The sequence below is a fragment of the Vitis riparia genome, chromosome 6, assembly GCF_004353265.1.
Source record: "Vitis riparia cultivar Riparia Gloire de Montpellier isolate 1030 chromosome 6, EGFV_Vit.rip_1.0, whole genome shotgun sequence".
In the NCBI taxonomy this organism is placed as follows: Eukaryota; Viridiplantae; Streptophyta; class Magnoliopsida; order Vitales; family Vitaceae; genus Vitis; species Vitis riparia.
The window spans coordinates 18,966,326-18,987,956 of NC_048436.1; the positions used below are offsets into that span (position 1 = coordinate 18,966,326).

The 21,631-nt window shown below is 37.0% G+C and overlaps 2 protein-coding genes across 10 annotated transcripts in view; one reads left to right on the forward strand and one right to left on the reverse strand.

Annotated features, from left to right (window-relative positions):
* Window positions 1-18,980, forward strand: part of LOC117916913 (tRNA ligase 1) — a 62,424-nt gene extending 43,444 nt beyond the window's left edge. For 4 of the 5 annotated variants that reach the window (XM_034833140.1, XM_034833141.1, XM_034833143.1 and 1 more), the window contains 9 exons: window positions 6,840-6,937; window positions 7,741-7,801; window positions 8,030-8,106; window positions 8,215-8,286; window positions 8,372-8,448; window positions 9,190-9,270; window positions 15,686-15,788; window positions 16,053-16,211; window positions 18,170-18,980. In XM_034833140.1, coding sequence (XP_034689031.1) covers window positions 6,840-6,937; window positions 7,741-7,801; window positions 8,030-8,106; window positions 8,215-8,286; window positions 8,372-8,448; window positions 9,190-9,270; window positions 15,686-15,788; window positions 16,053-16,211; window positions 18,170-18,562 — 1,121 coding nt within the window. In that variant the 3' untranslated portion in view covers window positions 18,563-18,980. Of the gene's footprint in view, window positions 1-6,839; window positions 6,938-7,740; window positions 7,802-8,029; window positions 8,107-8,214; window positions 8,287-8,371; window positions 8,449-9,189; window positions 9,271-15,685; window positions 15,875-16,052; window positions 16,212-18,169 lie in introns of those variants that run through there. The other variant, XR_004651620.1, reaches the window with a different exon arrangement.
* Window positions 18,981-19,288: 308 nt separating this feature from the next.
* On the reverse strand, window positions 19,289-21,421 carry LOC117916914 ((R)-specific enoyl-CoA hydratase). 5 transcript variants are annotated; one of them, XM_034833147.1, is made up of 5 exons: window positions 21,331-21,421; window positions 20,363-20,520; window positions 19,994-20,285; window positions 19,652-19,767; window positions 19,289-19,558 (listed from the first exon to the last, which is right to left on the reverse strand). In XM_034833147.1, the coding sequence occupies exons 3-5, from the start codon at window positions 20,258-20,260 to the stop codon at window positions 19,453-19,455; spliced, it is 489 nt and encodes a 162-aa protein (XP_034689038.1). In that variant the 5' UTR covers window positions 20,261-20,285; window positions 20,363-20,520; window positions 21,331-21,421; the 3' UTR covers window positions 19,289-19,452. The 5 variants fall into 5 exon arrangements, with proteins under 5 accessions (XP_034689038.1, XP_034689035.1, XP_034689036.1 ...); XM_034833144.1 differs by having other exon boundaries at window positions 19,994-20,298; XM_034833145.1 differs by lacking the exon at window positions 21,331-21,421 and adding an exon at window positions 20,994-21,257 and having other exon boundaries at window positions 19,994-20,298.
* Window positions 21,422-21,631: the final 210 nt, after the last annotated feature.

A 21,631-nucleotide genomic window follows, 5' to 3' on the forward strand; every position in this document is an offset into this window, starting at 1 on the left:
TGTTAAATACTATACTTGGGTTCACTCCATCGAGTCCTATATATTTATGTGTTCTGTTGATTAGGGTTTAACATTGTTGGCTCACCAACTAACAACTTAAGCTTTTAAATCAATTGGTAGCTTAGAGCCTTAGTGATAGGGAACAATATATTCACAGCAAAAATACTTTAGTAATTTTAGCATTTCATAGTTTCAATTGGGGTATGTTTATTTTATTTTATTAGAATTGATTTCAGTGTTTTAATTTCAACCAAATTTCTATTTGTTTTTTTTTTTTTTTTTGATAAAAAACATGAGATGTATTAATTACGTGTAAAGAGTTTATGAGAAGGATGAGGAATCCTCCCCACAAATACATAAACTTGATCTAAACACTAAAAACCTCTGCCATACAAGGAGACGTGTACAAAAAGGATATATCACAAAAGAATGTATAAGGAATTCATTTCATGAAAAAATGGCTAGGCTCCTCTCATTGTTGGCCCTACCCTAGTGGTGTGCATATTGAATGCCTACTAAGCTGAATGACATTCAAAGGAATACCTTTAAAAATGTCAGTAGAAAAGGCCCAAAAAGAAGTGAAGAAATGAAAAAAATCCCATAACATCTTTGATGTCTTCATTCAAGGATCTTAACATTCCTCTGTCACCACACAATCCAAATCAAAGTGAGACAAGCAATACTCCAAAGGGTCTTGCCTCTAGTGGAATTCCCAAAACCCATATAAGAGATAGTCATCATGTCATAATAACTTCTAGGCTGAACGTACACCATTCTTGCCAATATGAATAGCTTGTGCCATAATCCCAAAGTGAATGGACAAAATGCAGAAATAGATGGTTACTCGTCTCTTCACTCGCCTTACATAGTATGCAACAATCCAAACTAAGGGCTTTGGAAGGTTTTTTCAACTAAGCATGTCATTGGTATTTACCTTCTTGTGTGTTACCAACCAAGCGAAGGCCTTGACCTTAGATGAGACTTTTGATTTTCATATAAATTTGATTGGATGGAAAAGAACTGAATTTGATCTTTTGGACAAAGCAAGGGAGAGAGATTTTATTGAGAATAAACCTGAAGAGGACAGTGCTCATGCTTGCAAATCTAGGACAGATGTGGACAAGTGTACATGAGCAAGAGAGGTCATTAGTCTTTCCATGTAAATTTCTATTTGTTTTTTGTTTCTAATTTAATTAGGAAAAGAATCATATTCCTACTAGGAAAGAGTCTTACTTTTATCAGGACAAGAAGTTTTACTAGTCTATATATACCTATATAGTTTTCAATTTATTGAATAGAATTATTGAGAATTTTTTAGCTATCTAGCTTTGTAAGTTGTGATTTCCTTCTTGAAGTGTGATTGCTTGGAAAAGCCTAGGTGAGTTTGCCTAGGAACCTTGGTGTGATTGCCAAGGGCATATTTTCCTTTATTTTTTCTCTCTCATCTCATCGTACGACAAAAGGAATTCTTCTATGCTGCTGTGGAAATTTAGAAATCAGGCATCTGATTTGGTATTAGAACTTATAGACAACACTATAATTACTTGAAGTTGTTAGAATTTTAGGGACCAATTGACTAATAAACAACATGATAATGAAGTTATAATTCTTTGGGATTAATTTCATTCACATATAAGGTTTAGTGTAAATACACCAAGCTACCATTGGTTTTAAATTTCGTCGGTTAGCACCCCTATAAATGCATTTCATATATAAAATTTATATTTTATGGGGCAAAATTTATTTTTTAGAGAATTATTATTATTATTTTTTTGATAGGCAAACACACAAAAAGCATATATTAGAAAAAGGCACCTTGAGGCTGACCCAAAAGCATACAAGGAGTATACAAGAGGCGCCAAAGGGCACAAAAAGAAGAGGAAATACAAAACCAGCCCTCAACTAGCACCTAGCCAATAAAAAAAACTGAGTAAAGGGAGAGGACCATCATTTACAACCGACTTAGTCCACAACCAAAGGTTACATACAAAAGAATTTTTCAACCTATGAATCGAAAACTCATTATCAAAAGCAATCCTATTTCTTTCATTCCAAACTGCCCAAAAAATACACAAAGGGGCTGCCTTCCACACCTTTCTGCGCTTTTTGCCCAAGTTAAAGTCACACCAACCACTAAGGGTATCTCTAACCGAGAAAGGAAGGACCCAAGTAACACCAAAAAGAGCAAACAATAACTCCCATAACACTCTTACCTTGGAGCACTGAATAAGAATATGATCAATTGACTCTTCTTTCTCACAGCAAAGGAAGCATCTGTTAGCTAGAAACCGGCCCCTCTTTTTGAGTTGATCCAAAGTTAACACCTTACCCCAAGAAGCTTCTCAAGCAAAGAAACACACTTTAGTAGGCACACTAGGATTCCAAATAATGCTGATAGGGAACTGAACAACTCTTCTTGAAACTAGAGTACTATAAAGAGATTTAATTGAGAAAATCCCATCCTTAGTCTCTTTCCACAGAATTATATTCCATAAGAGGATTAAGCCTCCTACCCCAGATTGTCAAAAGTAATCTCTCCACCTCCTCCACCTCCCAGTCATTAAAGGGCCTAGAGAAGCTAGGACTCCAAACCCCTTCTTCTCCTGAATGATCCCACAACTCCTCTAACTAAGCCTCTTTGTATGATGCAAAGGCATACTAAGAGGGGAAGGAATTACAGAGAGTGCAATTTCCACACTAATTATCTTTCCAAAATTTCACCCTTCTACCATTTCCCACAGGAAAGACCACTTTGTTTTGCAAAAGAGCGCCTTCCTTCCTTATGTCCTTCCAAAAGCCTACTCCAAAACCCTCCCTAACATCTCTAGTATACCAACCCCCTTCTTCTTCCCCGAACTTCCTACTAATGACGCACCTCCAAAGAGTTTCCTTTTCATTCGCAAAGCGCCAGTTCCACTTACATAAAAGGGCCCTATTGAGAGTAGACAAACGTCTAACTCCCAAACCACCCTTCGTTTTATCCAAACACACGGAATCCCATTTTACTAGATGAGGCTTCCTCACCAAAGCTCCCCCTCCCCACAAAAAATCCCTTTGAATTTTTTCCAGTCTTAAATTAACCACTCTAGGTATTCGTAGTAAAGACATCAAGTATATGGGCATACTTGACAAGGTGCTACGAATTAGAGTAATTCTCTCGCCTTTGGAGATAAATTGCCTTTTCCACATGGCAAGCCTTTTCCGAAATCTCTCTTCCACCCCATCCCAAACGGCCACGGACTTGTGATTCGCCCCCAAAGGGATCCCCAAGTAAGAAGTTAGCAGCCTTCCCACTTTACAACCAACCTCAAGAGCCAAAACCTCCAGATTCTCTACACTCCCAACCGGCAAGATTTCGCTCTTATCCAAATTGATTCTCAAACCTGATATGACTTCAAACCACATCAATAACCAGCTTAAATAAGCCATCTGGTCTTGGGATGCATCACAAAAAACTAAAGTATCGTCGACGAACAGCAAATGAGATACCAAAGCCCCGTCTCCGCTTCTTCCTTTTATCCTGTAGCCTGAAAGAAACCCCCCTCTCACTGCCCTAAGGATGAGCCTACTAAGGGCCTCCATCCCAATCACAAAAAGATAGGGAGAAAGTGGATCCCCCTGATGCAATCCCTTTGAACTGTTGAAGAAACCCGTTGGAGTGCCATTGATTAAAACAAAAAATGTTGTTGTGGAAATGCACCAGGATATCCAACCAGTCCACTTCTCCCTGAAACCCATTCTTTGCAGTACCAACAACAAGAAATTCCAGTTTAGGTGATCGTAAGCCTTCTCTATATCCAGCTTGCACAACACCCCGCTCTCATTCCTTTTCAGCATTGAGTCTATTGCCTTATTAGCAATTAGGGCAGCATCAAGAATTTGTCTTCCTTCAACGAAAGTATTTTGAGTTGAAGACACCACCTTTCCCACAACCTTCTTAAGCCTATTTGCTAACACTTTTGCCAACAGTTTATACAACCCCCCTACCAAACGAATCGGTCTAAAATCTCTAAGGTCCTCCACACCCGCCTTTTTAGGGATAAGGACCAGGAAAGTTGAGTTTAGACTCCTTACGAATTTGCCATGCTCATGGAATTCCTTCAAAAAGCCCGTAACCTCTTCTTTCACAAAATCCCAGCTAAACTACCAAAAGCTGAGAGAGAAATCATCTGGACCAAGAGCCTTGTCCCCGTTCAAATCTGAGAGGGCAGAGAAGACCTCTTCCTCTGTAAAAGCCTCCTCCAATCTAGCTGCATCCTCACCATCAATCCTATTAAAATCCAACCCTTCCATAGATGGGTGTCATTCACCAGGATCTGTCAGAAGGTTCTTAAATGCTCCAACCACCCCCCCCCCCCTTTTTTAATTTCCTGCTCCTCTGTTAACCAGTTTCCATTAACCTTTATCTTAGACAAACAATTTTTCCTTCTGTGGGAGTTGGTCATCTTATGAAAGAAACCAGTATTTTTGTCACCCTCCCTCAACCACACTTCTCTTGATTTTTGTCTCCAAGAAATCTCCTCCATGAGAGCCTATTTCTCCAAATCCCCCTTTGCTTCCTTTCTAGCTTCCAGCTCCTCCATAGATAAAAGACGCATCTTCTCCTGAGTATCCCAGAAAGCCACTTTGTCCAAGGCCAATCTCTTATTCACTCCCTCTTTCCCAAAAACATCCTTGTTCCAAGTTTTTAAGATGACTTTCAGAGCCTTCAATTTCTCTGCAAGGATGAAACTAAAGGAACCACTGAATCTTAAACCTTGCCACCACCTCTTCAGCAAATCCTTAAAACCCTCCTCCTTAAGCCACATATTTTCAAACTGGAAGGGGACAAGCCCCCTCCTCACCCCTCCCTCATCCAATAGGATGGGAAAATGATCCGACACTGGCCTAGGAAGAGTACTCTGCACCACCCCATTAAAATAGCCCTCCCATTCCTCCGACACCAAATATCGATCAAGTCTTGACATGGTTTGACTGTTCAACCCTCCACTCCAGGTAAACGGACCCCCCTGAAGAGGGAGATCCCTCAAGTCCAGGTCATCGATCACCTTTGAGAATCTTCTCATTGAAGAAGACACCTTGCCTCCTCTTCTACGCTCATTCGGAAACTTGATCATATTAAAATCTCCTCCAATACACCATGGATCATTCCAAAGCCCGCGGATGGCCCCTAATTCTTCCCAAAAAATTCTCTATATCTTCTCAAAGTAGGACCATACACTCCTGAAAAAGTCCATCTGAATCCATCTTCAACATTCTTGAAACGACAAGAAATGGAAAAAAGACCCACCTCCATCCCCATTAGCTCTAACACTCTATTTTCCCAGAAAACTACCACCCCTCCAGCTGTACCCCTGGCATTCAAAGCTCTCCACTCCAAAAATCTCCCAACCCTTAGGCTTCGCACCACCCCTAAAGACATCTCAGTCATTTTAGTCTCCTGAAGGCAACCTAAATCCACTTTTTGGGATCTAATCAAGGCTTTAATTAATTTCCTCTTATTTCTGTCATTCACCCCTTGAACATTTCAAGATAAAATCTTAATCTTCATTTAAAACACAAAGCTCTGTCCCCTCCTCTTCTGTCCGACCCTTTCTTTCTGCTCTCTCCATCGTAATTAATCGAACATTCTAACATTCTAACTTTTTTACTTCCCGATCAAACCTAGTCAGTCCTAGAGTTCCCTTTTCTTGCCTTGATCTCTTCTGGTTTTCCATCTTAGCAGCACTTTTAGGATTTCTCCTTCAACGCCTTATGTCGAGAACCCCAACGACTTGCTGAATTTCACCAAACTACTTTCATCCCACTTACTACCAGGAATCTTCCTTTCTTGCATTTCCTCAACAACATCCAACTTATTACCCTTAGACTTTTCCTCCTCGAGTCCATCACCCACGGACTACCATTATTCAACACTGCGCACAACGGAGCTTGAAAACCAACACCTTCAACGGTCTCATCCAATCCCGAAGGGCCCCTCACCACCAAAGCCCGATCACGCCCAGAAGAAGGAGTAGAAGAGAAGAAGTCTCGGACCCCCCCAAAGTCAGCAAGATATGGCTCGTACCTGTATGACTCGGCTGTCAGCGCTTCATCAGTTATCAACGCTCTAGCTTTCGTAGGAAAAGCCTCTGAAACCCTCCAATCCCCTCCGTGACAGCAGGTGACCCCCACGTCCTCTCTAACACGAGCCCGTGAAGCCTCCTCTGTAGCCCTAGCTTCCATCTCCGCTTCCTCAGAAAGGGAATGAGCCCTAACTCCTTTTATCCCCTCTATCGCATGTCCAAAGCCCATTTCAGACATACCCTCACAGCCCACAAACAAGCCCTTGATGTAAAAGGGCCTCTCTTCACAGCCCAACTGCCAATTAAACACACCTACTTAAGTCTCTCATCTTATTGTACAACTGAGGGAATTCTTTTTTAGTGCTAGAAATTTAAAGATATCGTATCCCTTAGTTTGTGGAAGTGCACAAGTTCAAACTGCAGCAATGTTTTTTCCCCCAATTTATTCAGCCTGCAGCCAGGGTCAGAAAGATGGCTGCCTATGAATATGCATTGTTGTCCACTACTTAACAACTTTAGTTTTTAGGTCAATTGGTAGTTTAATGATAACAACAACAATAATAATGAAAGTAATTTTAAGTCTGAATCTTCACAAAAATTCGAAGCTTCTCATTGTGACTACCATAATGTTTATTTGACAAATTTTGTGTTCCTTTGGTTCTTTGTAACTTGGCCACTGATTAAAATTGGCCTTATAATTAGCTTATTTTAAAAAGTTTTGTTTTGTTACTAATCTAATTGTAAGTTCATTTCTTCTTATTGCTTTATCAACAGGAAGATATTGGCCTAAAGTTGCTGAGGAACGCAGGAGAAAACCATGTTCTATTATACTTGCGGATAAAAATGCACCAAATGAAGAAGTTTGGAGACAAGTAAGTTCCTTATCTTATCCCCTTCTTATTCTCTATGCCTTTAATGTCTTTTTTTTTTGGGGGGGGGTGGTTGGTGATAAAAGAAAATTTTGATCGGTCATTCCTTCCTAATATGCCCTAAAATGCAGGGTAATGGCTTTGTTTTAAATGATATTTTGGAAAACCTAAGAAATATGGAATGTTCCTATTTTATAAGGGAGAAGGGAAGGGAAGAGACAGGAAAATGTGGGCTAGCTAAAACAGGGTTCTAGAGAGGGTTTCCCGTGGGTCCTCTCATGCTCAATAGGTGTAGCAACTCATGGTAAAAGCCTGTGTTCATGGTTTGTCTGTGGTGCTTGCCTCTGTTTGTCTGGCTTGTGAGGAAGTAGGAAGTTTTTGTTTTAGTAAAAAGGTCATTAGTGGTGCTTTAGATATAAGGTGCTACACAATCTGTGCACCATGTAGGGGTGCCCAATCACTATGCAATGGATAGGATCAGAGGAAAACTTCATTGGACTTGCCCATGCTATAGATCGATTCATATTATCTACTACAATGATATCTAATCTAGTGTAGGCAGTTCTTTGAAAACCGTTCTTTCCAAAGTAACTGCAACATTTTTGTATGATAGATACAAAACAATTCTTTTTTCTTTTTTCTTTTTTAAAATTTATTTATTTATAATGTTTTCTACCTGTCATTCTTCTATCTTTTTGTCCACTTTTTGCCTTCATTTTCCTGTCATGGATCCATGTGTTGGTTATGTGCATACATACACTATCATCTCAAATTTTCTGTGTGTGGGTGATATTTTACTTTTGCAGATTGAGGACATGTGTCGAAGCACTAGAGCATCTGCTGTCCCAGTTGTACCTGATTCTGAAGGTTTTAACTCTTTGCTTTCTCTTGGAATTTGTTTACATACACAGAAAAGTTATTCAAACATATTTAGAAACTCACATTTCTTTTCTGATGGACAAAAACTTGTTTAATTTTCATCACACTTTGATCATCAAGATCATTTTCTCTTTATTACTTTAGCTCATTAGCATATGTGTTGATGGCAAGATTGATAGCATATATGTTGACCAGTGCATTCTGTTTTAAGTACAGGAACGGATTCAAATCCCTTTTCCCTTGATGCATTGGCTGTTTTCATGTTTCGTGTGCTTCAACGAGTTAATCATCCGGTATCGCCCCATATTTGCCTCATTTTTTGGTTTCAGCTAGGCATGCCCATTTTCCAAATTTAGATGGTCGTGCTCCTAATAATTTTTTCCTACTGTAAATTTTTGAAGGGGAATCTTGACAAGGCATCTCCAAATGCTGGATATGTGCTGCTAATGTTTTATCATCTTTACGAGGGCAAGGCATGATATTTATGTTGCTGTTAGCATAGGGTCTAATATAACCAACTTCAAAGCATTTTCTTAACCCTTGTTGCTCAATTTTCAGAGTCGTAAAGAGTTTGAGAGTGAATTAATTGAACGTTTTGGCTCACTTGTCAAGATGCCACTGCTGAAGTCTGATAGGTCAGAATACTCCTCCTTGAGATACTTGAAGTCACACTTCATGGTTGTTCTTTTTTTATTTGTTGGATAGAAGTGCAAAGTAAAAAAAAAAAAATCTATTATTGTTATTTGTCATTGTGGTGCTAATACTGCTCACATTGCCATAAGTTTTAAGTATTTAGGTAGCTAAGTATGGGGGTTCCTAAACTATGCGTTAAGTGTTGTTGAACTGCAAATCCAAGTGTCGTCTGATTTATAGACAGCGAAACCCATGAATCTCTAAAGTGGCAATCAACAAATACCATAAGATACGCACACTCCCGCAAATGAGAATATAGAAAAGCAGGATTCTTGTTGACAACCCAAAAGTCCAAACAGATGTTATTGGTATCTATCTCCTAGGGTATTCAGCTCAGTATCTAGTAGATCAGTTTCACAGAGAAAGTTTAGGGTTTTTGGCAACCATATGTAATGACAGAAAAACCTGTAATTTCATCCTGTTACAGAACTATTTATGTTTTTACAAGGTTATGCAAGTGATTTTACCTTTATTTAGCTAACTATGACTCAATTCTACTTTCTAGCATGAAATATTGCTTTTTTACTTTTATTCTTTTGATTTATTTGCTTCTTTTTTCATGTTATGAAGGGCAAGGACATTAGAATGCTCTAGCTGTTTATCCTCTAGTCTTTTCCTTTAGTTATATTGATTCTTGTGTTGTTTGTTCTCTTTTTCTTTTGCCCTCTTTTTGGCATTTACAGGAGCACTATGCCTGATTCTGTGAAGAATTGTTTAGAGGAGGGAATTAATTTATACAGACTTCACACCAACAGGCATGGAAGGTTGGTGCATTATAGATACGATGAACATTTATCCTTTTGTTTGTTTGATGGTGTCTCAGCTCTATTTGTTGCATCTGTTTTTAAGACATTGGCTTATTATATTTGTCATGATTTGTATGTATTTTCTTTCTGAGTACATATTTTTTTTCTCATCTATTAAAATAAGGGAAAATAGAGTGCCTCATAAGGTATATGGCATAAGAAAGTTACTCATAAACTTGCAGGCAGCTTAACAGATGCGTCAATTGGTTTGGAACATTGAGATGTGTTATAGTAATCCTAGTACAAGCATAACGATTGAGTTTGTATTTTTGAACAGTGGCAAAGTCCGATGTGGTGCCAAAACAATGCACGTAAGGTGGAAACACCAAAATCAACAACATTTGTCCTAGTCACTGCTAGAATCAAGAGTTCTAGTCATCTTTCTCCTTCCATTATTGAACACCTTTATGCTTAGTTGTCAAGTTAAGATAAAACATTTGAATTTCTTATAGTAATTAGTTTGGGACTTGTGAAAGTTGAAGAAACATATGTTTCTTGTAGTCAATTTTGAGTCATTAAAAAAGTTAGATTACTTGCTGGTAAACTTTTGAACTTCAAAACCATGATGTCACAAGCAAAGGAAAAATAGAAGAGAAAGAATAAAAAATTGAAGAGACTTAGGGATAGTTATGAGATCATCCTACGCTATTATTAAGTCAATATGGAATAGAAGGATTTTTTGTAAGAGAAAAATAACAAGATGTGTTATGGTTTTAAGGAAATTGCCTCCTGATGTTGTTGGCTTTGAATGCTACAATAACCCACTCTAATGTGCTGTTTACCCAACTTTTCTTCCCCTTCTCCTTATTTTATCTATTTTTACCCTCTCTTCTATGGGTGTCTTGTTCCTCATACTGTATGAGGCAATCCAGGATGTGTGCATAAAAGCGTGTGCCTTCTTACCAAGTATAACTCTTAGTTCAAATTTTTGATTTTTCATTCTTCCAAATTGGAGGATTATTCCTCAAATAGTGTGATGCATCTAGGAGGAAGGGAGGAAGGGCAAGCACATAGCTGTGTGCTTTTAGTAGAGAATTTGGACTTTGAATTCTTTTGAATTTAGGGGTTATTCCTCATATGGTTGAGGCATCCAAGACACACAGGGTTTGCATCTTAGGGCTTACCGTTATCTTCTATTTATAGGAGGTTAGGATATTTTCCTAGGTTAGCGCTCTATAGTCGACTATTGTATCCTTGTACTGTTAAGGCATATATCAAAATTTTCATACTTCTTTCACATGGTATCAAAGCTGTCTTGGCTCTTGGGTTTTTTTGGCAGCCTTCATTGTTGTTCCATTTTAGGTGTGGTTCATTGTCATGTTCTATTATGCTTCACAACCTTCATCACTGTCGTGGTTTGTTTCTTGACTGAAAGCCAGCCTTGTTATTTTTTGTGCTCACAACCTTCATTGCTTTCATTTTTTGTTACCACTTTCTCCCCAATTTATTTATTTATTTTCTACTATCATATTTTGTCCTTCAACCATGTCTAAAACTCCATAGTCCTCCAACACTACTTTTGCAGCCACTCCTTTCAATGCCCAGGTATCCTTACACATTGAAAATCCTACCCTCCAGATCATCACTTCTAAATTGAATGGAAGAAATTTTATGAAGTGGTCTCAACTTGTAAAAATTTCTTTGAGAAGCAAAGGGAAATTCAAATATGTTACTGGGTCAGCAAAACCACAAGCTGAAAGTGATCCCAACTATTAGAGTTGTGAGGTAGAAAACTTGATGGTAATGTCTTGGCCTACACTCCCTACAACTAAGGACATTTGGGAGGTTGTTAATAAGACCTACTCCAAGGTTGATTTCGCTTCCTGAGGGCCTTCAAGTGTCATAATTGACTATAACTCCTTCAAAGGGTTACCGACAGGGTTAGATCTTTACTAAAACATAGAGATGGAATTTGTTGCTGATATAAAATAGATGAGGGACATGTTGGAAATGGAATGTGTCTTTCAATTTTTGTTAGGACTTAATCCTAAATTCAATTAAGCATAATTGAATGCTAGGAAAATACCATTTTCTGGATCTTGATGAAGCTTTTTCACACATTCATGGGGAAGAAACCCACAAAGAATTGATAGGCAACAAAATGGGAGATAGTGGAGGTTCTACAATTAAAAATGTGGCTCTACAATTGTCCAAGTTGACTCAAAATGGAAGGGATGGTAAGAAGCCAATAGACAAGGACAAAGTGTGGTGTGACTATTGCAATAAACCAAGATACACAAAAGCATGTTTTGAAAGCTGCCTACTAGATTAGGACTAGCCAATCACATGATCGTTGTTGAAGAAAAACCTGAGCAGTCACAATTCAACAGATTTGACATTGAGAGGCTAAAACAATTGTTGAACTGGCTGGAGAATTCTAATGCAAACATCTTTGAATTCAGGTTCTTGTTCCGTGGCTCAATCAGGTGTAAAGGCTTCAATTCCCCTCCAAAATGACTCACCTAGATCACTGATTTAGGTGGTTCAGACCATATGGCTAGCATGTCTCATTTTTTTTCCAATTACTTAACATGTTCAGGAAAACAAAAAATCAAAGTAGTTAATGGATCATTCTACTCGGTTGCTGGCCAAGGATCTATACACATCTCACCCTCCTTAACCTTACACTTTATAAATCTAAAGTACAATATATTGTCTATTGGAAGAATCACAAAAGATCTTAATTGTTCTATTGAGTTCCCTCCTACTAGTTATTATTTTCAAGATTATTCAATGAAGACAATTGGGCATGATAAGCTATAAGATGGACTGTACTACTTGGTGACCAATTGAAGAACTGGGGGAGAGTGTTAATGCCTGGTTTCATCCCACAAAACCAGTTTGGACTAGATTCTTCTTTGGCATAACCATTTAGGACACCTCACATTCCCTTTGTTTAAAAAGTTGTTTCCTTTCTTGTTTAAGAAATAGATGTTTGCAATTTCCATTGTGAGTCATGTACTCTTGCTAAACATAATTGTGTGTCAATTTGTTTCTCTGTTTAGCTTAATTCATTTGAACATTCAGGGTCCATCCTGCGTTGCCAATATTTCAGACGGTTGGTTTGTTACTTTAGACGATTGTACCAGGACCTCCTGGGTTTATCCCATGAAGTCTAAGTCCAAAGTGTCATTAATTTTCTTTGTATTTCACAAATTTGTCAACACTCCTTTTGGAACCAAAATTCAAACCCTAAGATTTCATAACAGTAAGGAATATTCAATCAGTAATCGATGAATTTTGGAACAGTAAATGTATTCTACATTAATCAACATGTGTTGCTACCCCACAACAGAATGGGATGGCTTAAAGAAAATATAGACATCTTCTTAGAGGTATCACATGCTTGCCTATTCCAAATAAGGATGCCAAAATGCTATTAGGGTGATGCTACGCTAACAATTGCATACCTTATCCACAGAATGCCAACTAAAGTTTTGGAAAACCAAGCACTTGTGAAGAAACTCATGACACTATTTCCTAACTTTCAAGGAGCAGGCCCCTTGTCATCAAGTATCCTATGTTCATATCCATGAACACGTATGTGGAAAGTTAGATCCTAGAGATGTGAAGTGTGTGTTCTTAGGTTACTCCAAAAGGACTACAAGTGCTACCACCCTCCTACAAGGAAGCATTATGTCACTATGGATGTGACTTTTCTAGATGATCATTCATACTTTGATAGCACCTATCATCAAGGGGAGAATATCTTAAGATTGGAAGATAAGTGGGATTGGGATGTGGAAGAAGAGTCAGAAAAAGGAAAAAAAAAATGCATTGAGATTGAAAGGAATAATATACCGATTGGAAATATTAATGCAGATAAAGATGATGGGAATAGGAACAATTATTAACCCAAACCTAAGATAGCTCATTAATATTTCCTCTAATCATCAAACAATGTGTCCCCAAAATACCTTTTGAAAATTATGTTGAAACTACTCCTAATTCTCTCACAAATAATTAAATCATGATAGAGGTACCTAAGACTTTACTTCTCAACATGTATTCTAGGAAAAAAATCCATTGTCATTTCTTTGGCTCCAATTAGCAACCCTAAAGTAGGTAAGGAAATAATGATCTAAGTCCAACCTGTACTATATAAATCAATTCCCTTAATAATCTTGATTTACCAATTGCTCTAAGAAAAGTGGTTAGAGCTTGCACTCTAAACCCTATGTCTTCTTTTGTGTCTACATAGAAACTTTCCCTCAATACTAGGCCTTTCTCTTGCGAGTTCTTAGTGAATTCCCCCTTTGTTCAAGAAGCCTTAGTCTCAAAACCATTGAAAGATGTCATGAATGAGGAGATGATAACATTGGAAACCAAACTTGGGAGATTGTTGATTTACCAAAAAGAAAGAGACATATGGGCTCCAAATGGATCTTCACTGTGAAGTACAAATATGATGGATCATTAGATAAATACAAGGTAAGACTTGTCACCAAAGGGTACTCTCAAACCTATTGTATAGACTATCATGTGACTTTAGCACTAGCAGCAAAGATGAATACCATTGACATTCTTCTATCTTTGGTTGCCGTCAAGGATTGGTCTCTACATCAAGTTGATGTGAAAAATGTATTCCTTCATAGAGATTTAGAAGAAGAGGCCTATATGGACATACCACCACGATGTGGCACAGAATACAAAAGAACAAGTTCCATAGACTGAAAAATTCCTGTATGGATTGTAATAGTCACCCTATGCCTAGTTTAGGAGATTTATTAAGTCTGCTTGGGAGAGGCTATTTCAAAAGTCAAGGTAATCACACCTTATTAGTAAAACTGTCCTTAATTAGGAGTCATTGCTCTAATTGTGTCTGTAGATGATGTTATTGTGATAGATGATGACAACAAGGGGATGTTAGGATTGAAGGTTTATCTAACAAAATAATTTAAAATCAAAGATCTTGAAAGTCTAAGATACTTCCTAGGAATTGAAGTTGCCAAATCTCGATAGGAAATTTTTATTTCCAAATAGAAATATACTCAAGACTCCTTTGAAAAATGGATATGGCTGTTAGCAAACCCATTGACACTCTAATAAATGCCAATCACCAGCTAGGAAAGAAGCAAGGGATGTATTACAGAATGATTAGGAAGTTTATATAGTTATCACACACAAAAACCTAATGTAGTTGTGAGTGCAACTAGTCAGTTTATGCATGCTCCATTTAAACCACCTGTTGATGTTGTCTATAGAATTGTTGGATACTTGAAAGGAACTCCAAGGAAAGGGCCCTCTTGCTTAAAAAATGTAGGGAGCTTAAGCTAGAAGCTTATATAGATGTTGATTGGGCTTACTCCATGATAGAAGATTGACTACCAGGTATTGTACCTTATTAGGAGGGAATTTGGTTACTTGGAGAATCAAGAAACATTCTAGTGTAGAGACAAAGTTAAGAGCAATGGCACAAAGGATATGCAAACTACCCTAGTTGAAGATAATACTATCAGACTTGAAAGTGGGAGTAAAGAGTTCAATGATATTTTATTGTGACAATAAAGCAACTATAAACATAACATACAATCCAGTTCAATATGACTAGACAAGTTTGCACTTCATATGTTTCATCCTCCAACCAGCTTGAAGATGTGCTCACAAAAAGATATTGTGTGCAAACCTTCAATAGATAATTAGCAAGCTTGAGATGTAAAATATCTTTGCATCAAATTGAGGGGGGGGTATTAGAATAGTTGATTATTTTCTCTAAATAGGCTGTATATTTTTTTTACTGTAATATTTCCATGGATTTGTATCTTTTATTTATAGGAGGTTGGGATATTTTACTATTTTAGCACTCTATAGGTCAACTATCGTATCCTATATAGTTTGTGTATTATTTTTCCCTAAGTAATAAATCAGTTTTTTCAGATTTCTTTCACATATTCACACTTACCTTATCTGTAAAAATGAGGCATCTGACTTTGAATTCTCCCAAATGTAATCTTCTAATTTCCAATTTGCTTGTTTATGATTTATTAAAGGGCTGTTTTAATGGATGTTCAAGTGCTTCTTTAGGTTTTTGCCTGTAGTAAAGTTTTTCCTTGCATTTTTTGCAACTGATTTGTTACAACCTAGATCTCTTATGAAGATATCTTTTCAAAAGTTTGATTAGTTAATGGATTTTATTCATTGCAATAATCAGATATGAGTGATTCAACAGTAAATTATTTTGCTTCTACTTGAAGTAGAAATCATATTCTTTTTTCCCCTAGACAGTTTACTGACTGATGTTGACCAAATTTATCTAATGGAACAGTTAAAAAGATGCAAAGATTTAGTGCTTTTTTAGGTTTCCTATTGTGTACTTTCTGAACTTAATTCTTTGGTGGAAATCTTAGATATTCACTTGTGTTTCTGAACCTAGATTGGAGTCCACTAAAGGAACATATGCAAACGAGTGGTCCAAGTGGGAGAAGCAATTGCGGGATATTTTATTTGATAATGCTGAGTATCTTAATTCTATACAGGTAAATACATCTATTGTGCTGTCCAGCTGCATCTTGTTGACAAAACTTATGGACTGTGATGCATTACTACCTTCACTTTCATTTAGGTATAATATGTCAATGATAATCTTCCTGGTGAAGGGAAGTTTTGATTGGTCATTATGATATTTTCTGTAGATTCTGCTTCTATATACTTCAAATGCTCAAGAGAAATGATGTTGTCAAATGTAAAATTATTTCATAATCATGTAACTACTATCCTGCTGTTCATCTGCATGTTTCCAGGTTCCATTTGAGTCTTCTGTTAGACAAGTTTTGGAACAGCTAAAAAGTATTGCAAAGGGTGATTATCCAACACCAGGTACTGAGAAGAGGAAGTTTGGAACCATTGTCTTTGCTGCTGTCAGTCTCCCTGTTACAGAAATCCAGAGTCTCCTTGCTAATGTAAGTGGAAAAAATGCCTTCTTATCTATTTTTGTCTTAAGATATCCAAAAGAACCTTATACACAGTCAATAATTGCATCTATAATTTAATGCCACTGAATTTCATTTCAACTGTGAGTGGGACTTCGAAATTCCTGTGTGGCCTGTGGCTAAAGGGTTTTCTAAGAAGGCATTCTAGTAGCTGTTTTTACTGCAGTTTCTGCCTGCAACCTAGGCTTTTGAGTGTCAAAACTGATATGTTTTTTCTAAAGCTTGCTCAGGCCTATACTAAACTTGGTTTTCAAACATTTAGATCATGTTTAGTTAGCCAGATATAGCATGGGATAGGATAAGAGAGGGGATATTATATCTTATCCCATGTTTGGTTGGTGATGGGATAAGATAAGTTATCCTATCACTTGTCCAATCTCGTGTTCAACCAAACATGGGACAGGATAAGTGATGAGATATATTATCCACCCTCTTTTTTTCATCCCTTTCACATAGGATATGTTAATCCCATGGTAAGATATGAGATATGCATATCCCATGTACAAAAAAATTATTTCTTATCAATTTTTTATTTTTTAATATACTCATTTTACAAAATAAATTTTTTTATTATAAATTAAATTTATGATTAAAAAAGAAAAACTAAAAAAATATTTATAAAATAATATTAATATATGATATATAAATTATTTTTATATATTAAATAACATAATATAAAAAAATTATTTGTAAAGTTTAAATATTTTAATAATGAATATTGTTAAATATAACAAAATTTTCATTTTTTTAAATAGAAAATATTTGAATGTGATAATTTTTATTTTAAACATTGAAAATAATATATATTTCATATTATTTTTTATTCATTTCACAAATTAAATATAAATAATATAATAAAGCATATCCTATTGGATATGCTACCTTAAAATATCATGTCCATAAGATATGTATATCCTAGGATATCATCTCCCATTGGAAATTGTATCCTAGGATATACATATCCTATCCAATGGGATATGATATCCTAGGATACACATATCCTACCCTATCCCGCCAACCAAACGTAGCATTTGGCCATGTTTGATATGCTAGAAATAAAACGAGATACAATAAGACGTGGGATAACATATCCTATCTCATGTTTAGTTGATGATGGAATAAACTATGTTATCTCATTTTTTATCCTACCTTATGTTTGGTTGAGTTTGGAATAAGATAAGAGGTGGGACAAGATATTCACCTTCTTTCCCTTGTACATGATATTTAATAATTTTGTTGATGCACAAACTTCCAATATTGGGTTGATAGATGAGTGAGTCCAACAACGACTTGCCCCACTGGCCAGTGACCGAGTGAACATTTGATTCTCTTGGGATAATCTCCTGCAAACAAGGGTAATCAGGAGATCCACAATTATGCCTGCCCTTAGTCGAAGGTTTGTCCCCTGCAACAAGTGAGGGGTGCGAGTTGAACGTTAAGATTAGGTTGAAGGGGAAAGAAACAGGGTCCCTCTTTCTAGGGAACTCAATGCCCTTATATAGGTTCCATTGACTCAACAGACACTTGTGTGGCGTATGAAAATAAAGCTTGAACATCATTGGTCAGACAACTTTAGTATCTCTAATGCCTAGGTTACCGAGCCTCGGTCATCATTGGCTGGTCAAGAGAGTTCCAGGTAATGACCAGCTACTAGGTGATGTAAATTTAGATGAGGTCTTTTGGTCCTGCAACTTTTCTGCCTCCTGAGCTTTTAAACTTCTTTAGTGGTTTGTATTTTCCTCCTCTTGCTTTGTTATCTACTTAATACAAGTATGTTCTCCATTCTAAGAATAAGAATGCTTGTTCAGTTTTAGCTTTGAGTTTATTATGTATATTTCTGGGGATGGATTAATGATTTTGTCCACCCCTAAATTTCAAGCGCATTTACTACTTACAACCTTATTTTGACCCTCATTTTATTGAATCAGTTGGCTGAGAAGAATCCCAAGGTAGAAGCTTTCCTCAAGGACAAGCATTTGGAGAACAGCCTTAGGAATGCTCATGTTACTCTTGCTCATAAGAGAAGTCATGGTGTTACAGCTGTTGCCAGTTACGGCCTGTTCCTCAATCGACAGGTCCCTGTGGATTTTACTGCTCTGCTCTTTTCAGATAAAATGGCTGCACTGGAAGCCTATCCTGGCTCTGTTGATGGTGAGAGGATAACTTCGAAAAACCAGTGGCCTCATGTTACCTTATGGACTGGTGCAGGAGTTGCACCCAAGGAAGCCAACATGTTACCAGAACTGGTTTCAGAGGGAACTGCAACTCGTATTGATATCAGCCCACCTTTCACCATCTCAGGCACACTGGAATTTTTTTAGTTCTGCGCTTTCTCATTTACTCATTCAATCAAAGAACTCTGTTGTAGTTTTGCTATACCAAGTAAAGAAAATGCTGAGATTTAAGTGGGAGAATTTTGGTGGAACTCAGATTTCACTCCTGCACAATTTTGTGTATTTAGGCAAATAAGAGACACGTACGGTTATATCCTTCAGCTGACTAAAAGTTTGTGTAGCTTTGTTGTATGGAAATGGACATGTATGCAAGTTGCATACTCATTGTTGGAAAAAGAAACCGTAATATAGTTTTACTTTAAGAAAGCAGAAGCCACAGCTCGCTGCTTGAAACATCCAGAGGCCATGTACTGTGTTTTGAATCAATATCAGGAGGCAGGAAGTCTATGAACCCTTTTCCCCTTATTCACTGCTCTGAGAAGAAATGAAAATTTTACTTTAATGACGCATGCATTCTTTTAACCACTTATAATTATGACAAGTATTAGAGGTTGTGCTAATGGTGGCAGTGCCACTGATGTGTATGTATCAGCCCATTCTTTGTTGTAGCTTAAAACGCTTTTTAACTGTTAAAGAGCTTTATCGCTTGTATAATCAGATGATAGAAACTTGCCTGTTTCCTCACAATGGCAAGTAAAAACCGTATGAACTGGAGAAGAATATCTCATTTGGTCATAGCCGACAAAATTAGTTAGATGGGATTTGACAGGGTACACGAAACAGCCCCATAAACAGGCTTTGCTTCAAAACAAATGGTTCATCAACTCCACTTAATTTAAACCACTGTAAAGGTACTGATAAATTCACAGAGATTCTGGAACACAAGATCAAATAATCTTCAAGATTGAGCATGTTTTAGGCATTTAATTACATCTCTAGTGGATGGAGTTCATCTTCTTAAACAGCTTCATCAGTCACTACATTGAAGCCTCTTCCACAGCTAGTGTTGGTAAGACTGCCATAGCCTCGCCATCAATAACAAGAACCCCACCATTTTTGAAGCACTTGGTCGCGAACTTTGTCCTACATCACATAACCAAAAATTCAAGACAGACTATAAACTTCCTCAAATTCAAAAAATGGAAGAGCTTCCACAGTATAGTAGATGCAGCTTACACATATCTCTTCTTGCTTTCTTTTATGTTGATTGCTTGAACCTCGCTAACAATCTCATCTCCAATATAAACCGGCAATTTGAAGTTCAAGCTTTGAGAAACATATATAGCTCCAGGCTACAAAATCACAAAGTAATTTCAGAAATTCGGCCTCTTGCATCTGAGCCTTAAATCAAAATGGCTGAAGCACAGAAATGCTGAATGGTGAAGAAACCACCAATTTTTTGTTTAATAAGCAAAATTCTGATCCTTTTTTTTTCTTCCTCTACTTGCTGTAGTTAGATAAATACCGTTGTCTTCTTAGTAAACAAATCAACAAACCAAGGCTTAAAGAGTGACTCACAAAATGAGAAGAAATGATCCGCGGAAATAAGGCAGCAACAAGCATTCCATGAACAATTTGGGCTTCAAATCCAGCATTTTGGGCACACTTGGAATCAAAATGCAGAGGATTTGAATCATAACTCACTTTCGCGTATTCAAGAACATCAAGCTCTGAAAATGTCCTTGTTTGCCTCAAAATGTCTCCAGTCTTTAATATTCGTGGTCCTCCTGATGAAGAAAATCCCGAAGAGGGAACAAAGCTCGAAACTAGACGCTTGATGAGCATGGTTGCAGAGTTCCCCAAATGGTGTCTGTGTTGTCTCCCTGATAAAACAGTGAGCTATAAAAATCTATAATTTTTCAGAGAGGTAGAAACAGAGAGACAGACCAGACGGGATATCAACAATGGGCTGATCCTTTGCCCAGTAAAAATTGTTTGCCACAGATTGTAGAAGATTGTCAAAAATGGGCTGCTGCTAGGTGCTGCTCTAGAATATCTCTCCTAGTCTATTCCCTCCAGCATATGCAAAGGGGATTCTGTTTCACCTGTGAGGGGCAAATTGTGAATGTCTCTTACAAGTATAGTTACAGTCTCAAGTGTAAAAAACATACTAATATAAATTGGTGAATGATTCCTAATGCAAAAAAACAATGTGCTGGCTATATAGTATGGGATATGCTTTCAAGCATCAGCGTCTCAACTTTATTATCTGATTGCAAGTCATATAAACAATCCACAAGCTTATTCCTCTCTTAGACTAAACAAATCCAGTGTTAAGAACCAACAACAGTTCATTCCAAAAATTCCAAGTTCTATGAAGTAACCCCTGATAAGCAGACAAACGACACTCTGCATCATTGTCAGTGACCTATAAAATTTTCAAGCTCCATTCAGTTAGTCAAGAAGGAAACACCATAAACTACACATTGCATCACATGCCCAGCTCATCTAAAGAATACTTAATGAACCCCAAATAAAGAATCAAACACCTAGTTTTAACATTGCGTTTTTCATATACCTATATGGGGTTGTTTTTTTGGGCATTTCAACAAACTGGTTAAGTGCAATCCATCGCTTCTATTCTTCTAATTCGGTCCCAAATCTTTCCTTGGGGCATGTTCGTGGGCGTCGTACTGTCTAAAGGCGTTTTAACTTTTAACAAACGACCTACGTGCCAAAGCCTGAATGCGCCTCTTCAATTAAGAAAACCAAATTTGCCGTCCTATTTTTTTCATACAAAAATTTATCTTCTAAATCTTTTTTTTTTTTCTTTTCAGTTTAAAACTCATGAGCAGAACAAGTAGAGGTGGTTGAATCTGAAAAAAATTAAGACTATCTAGGTCAAAGAAAATTACCTAACGTCGCACTCAGTCTTTGTAGCCACTCTCCAAAATGCACTCCTCAAAACAGGTCCCCCGGCGGTTTATAAGTGGTCCTCACAATTATTAAAAAATAAACAAATAAGTCTTCAATTTGGATTCATTTCTTTCTTTTAATAAAAAATAAAAAATTTCTATATAAATAAAACATTTTTTACAAAAAAAAAAAAAAAATTAATTCACAATTTTTTCATATCTTAATTTTTTTAAAACAATTTTTAGAACCAATTCTAATATTTTCTGTAATAGTATTACTATTTCGTAATTTTAAAAACAA

Excerpts from the sequence above, each read along its gene's own strand:
- LOC117916914 (XM_034833147.1), bottom strand. The coding sequence starts at position 20,260 with ATGCTCATCAAGCGTCTAGTTTCGAGCTTTGTTCCCTCTTCGGGATTT. Across the intron at positions 19,768-19,993 it reads GGATCATTTCTTCTCATTTT|CCTGGAGCTATATATGTTTC; the intron begins GTGAGTCACTCT and ends GTGATTTTGTAG. Across the intron at positions 19,559-19,651 it reads GAAAGCAAGAAGAGATATGT|GACAAAGTTCGCGACCAAGT; the intron begins GTAAGCTGCATC and ends TATGTGATGTAG.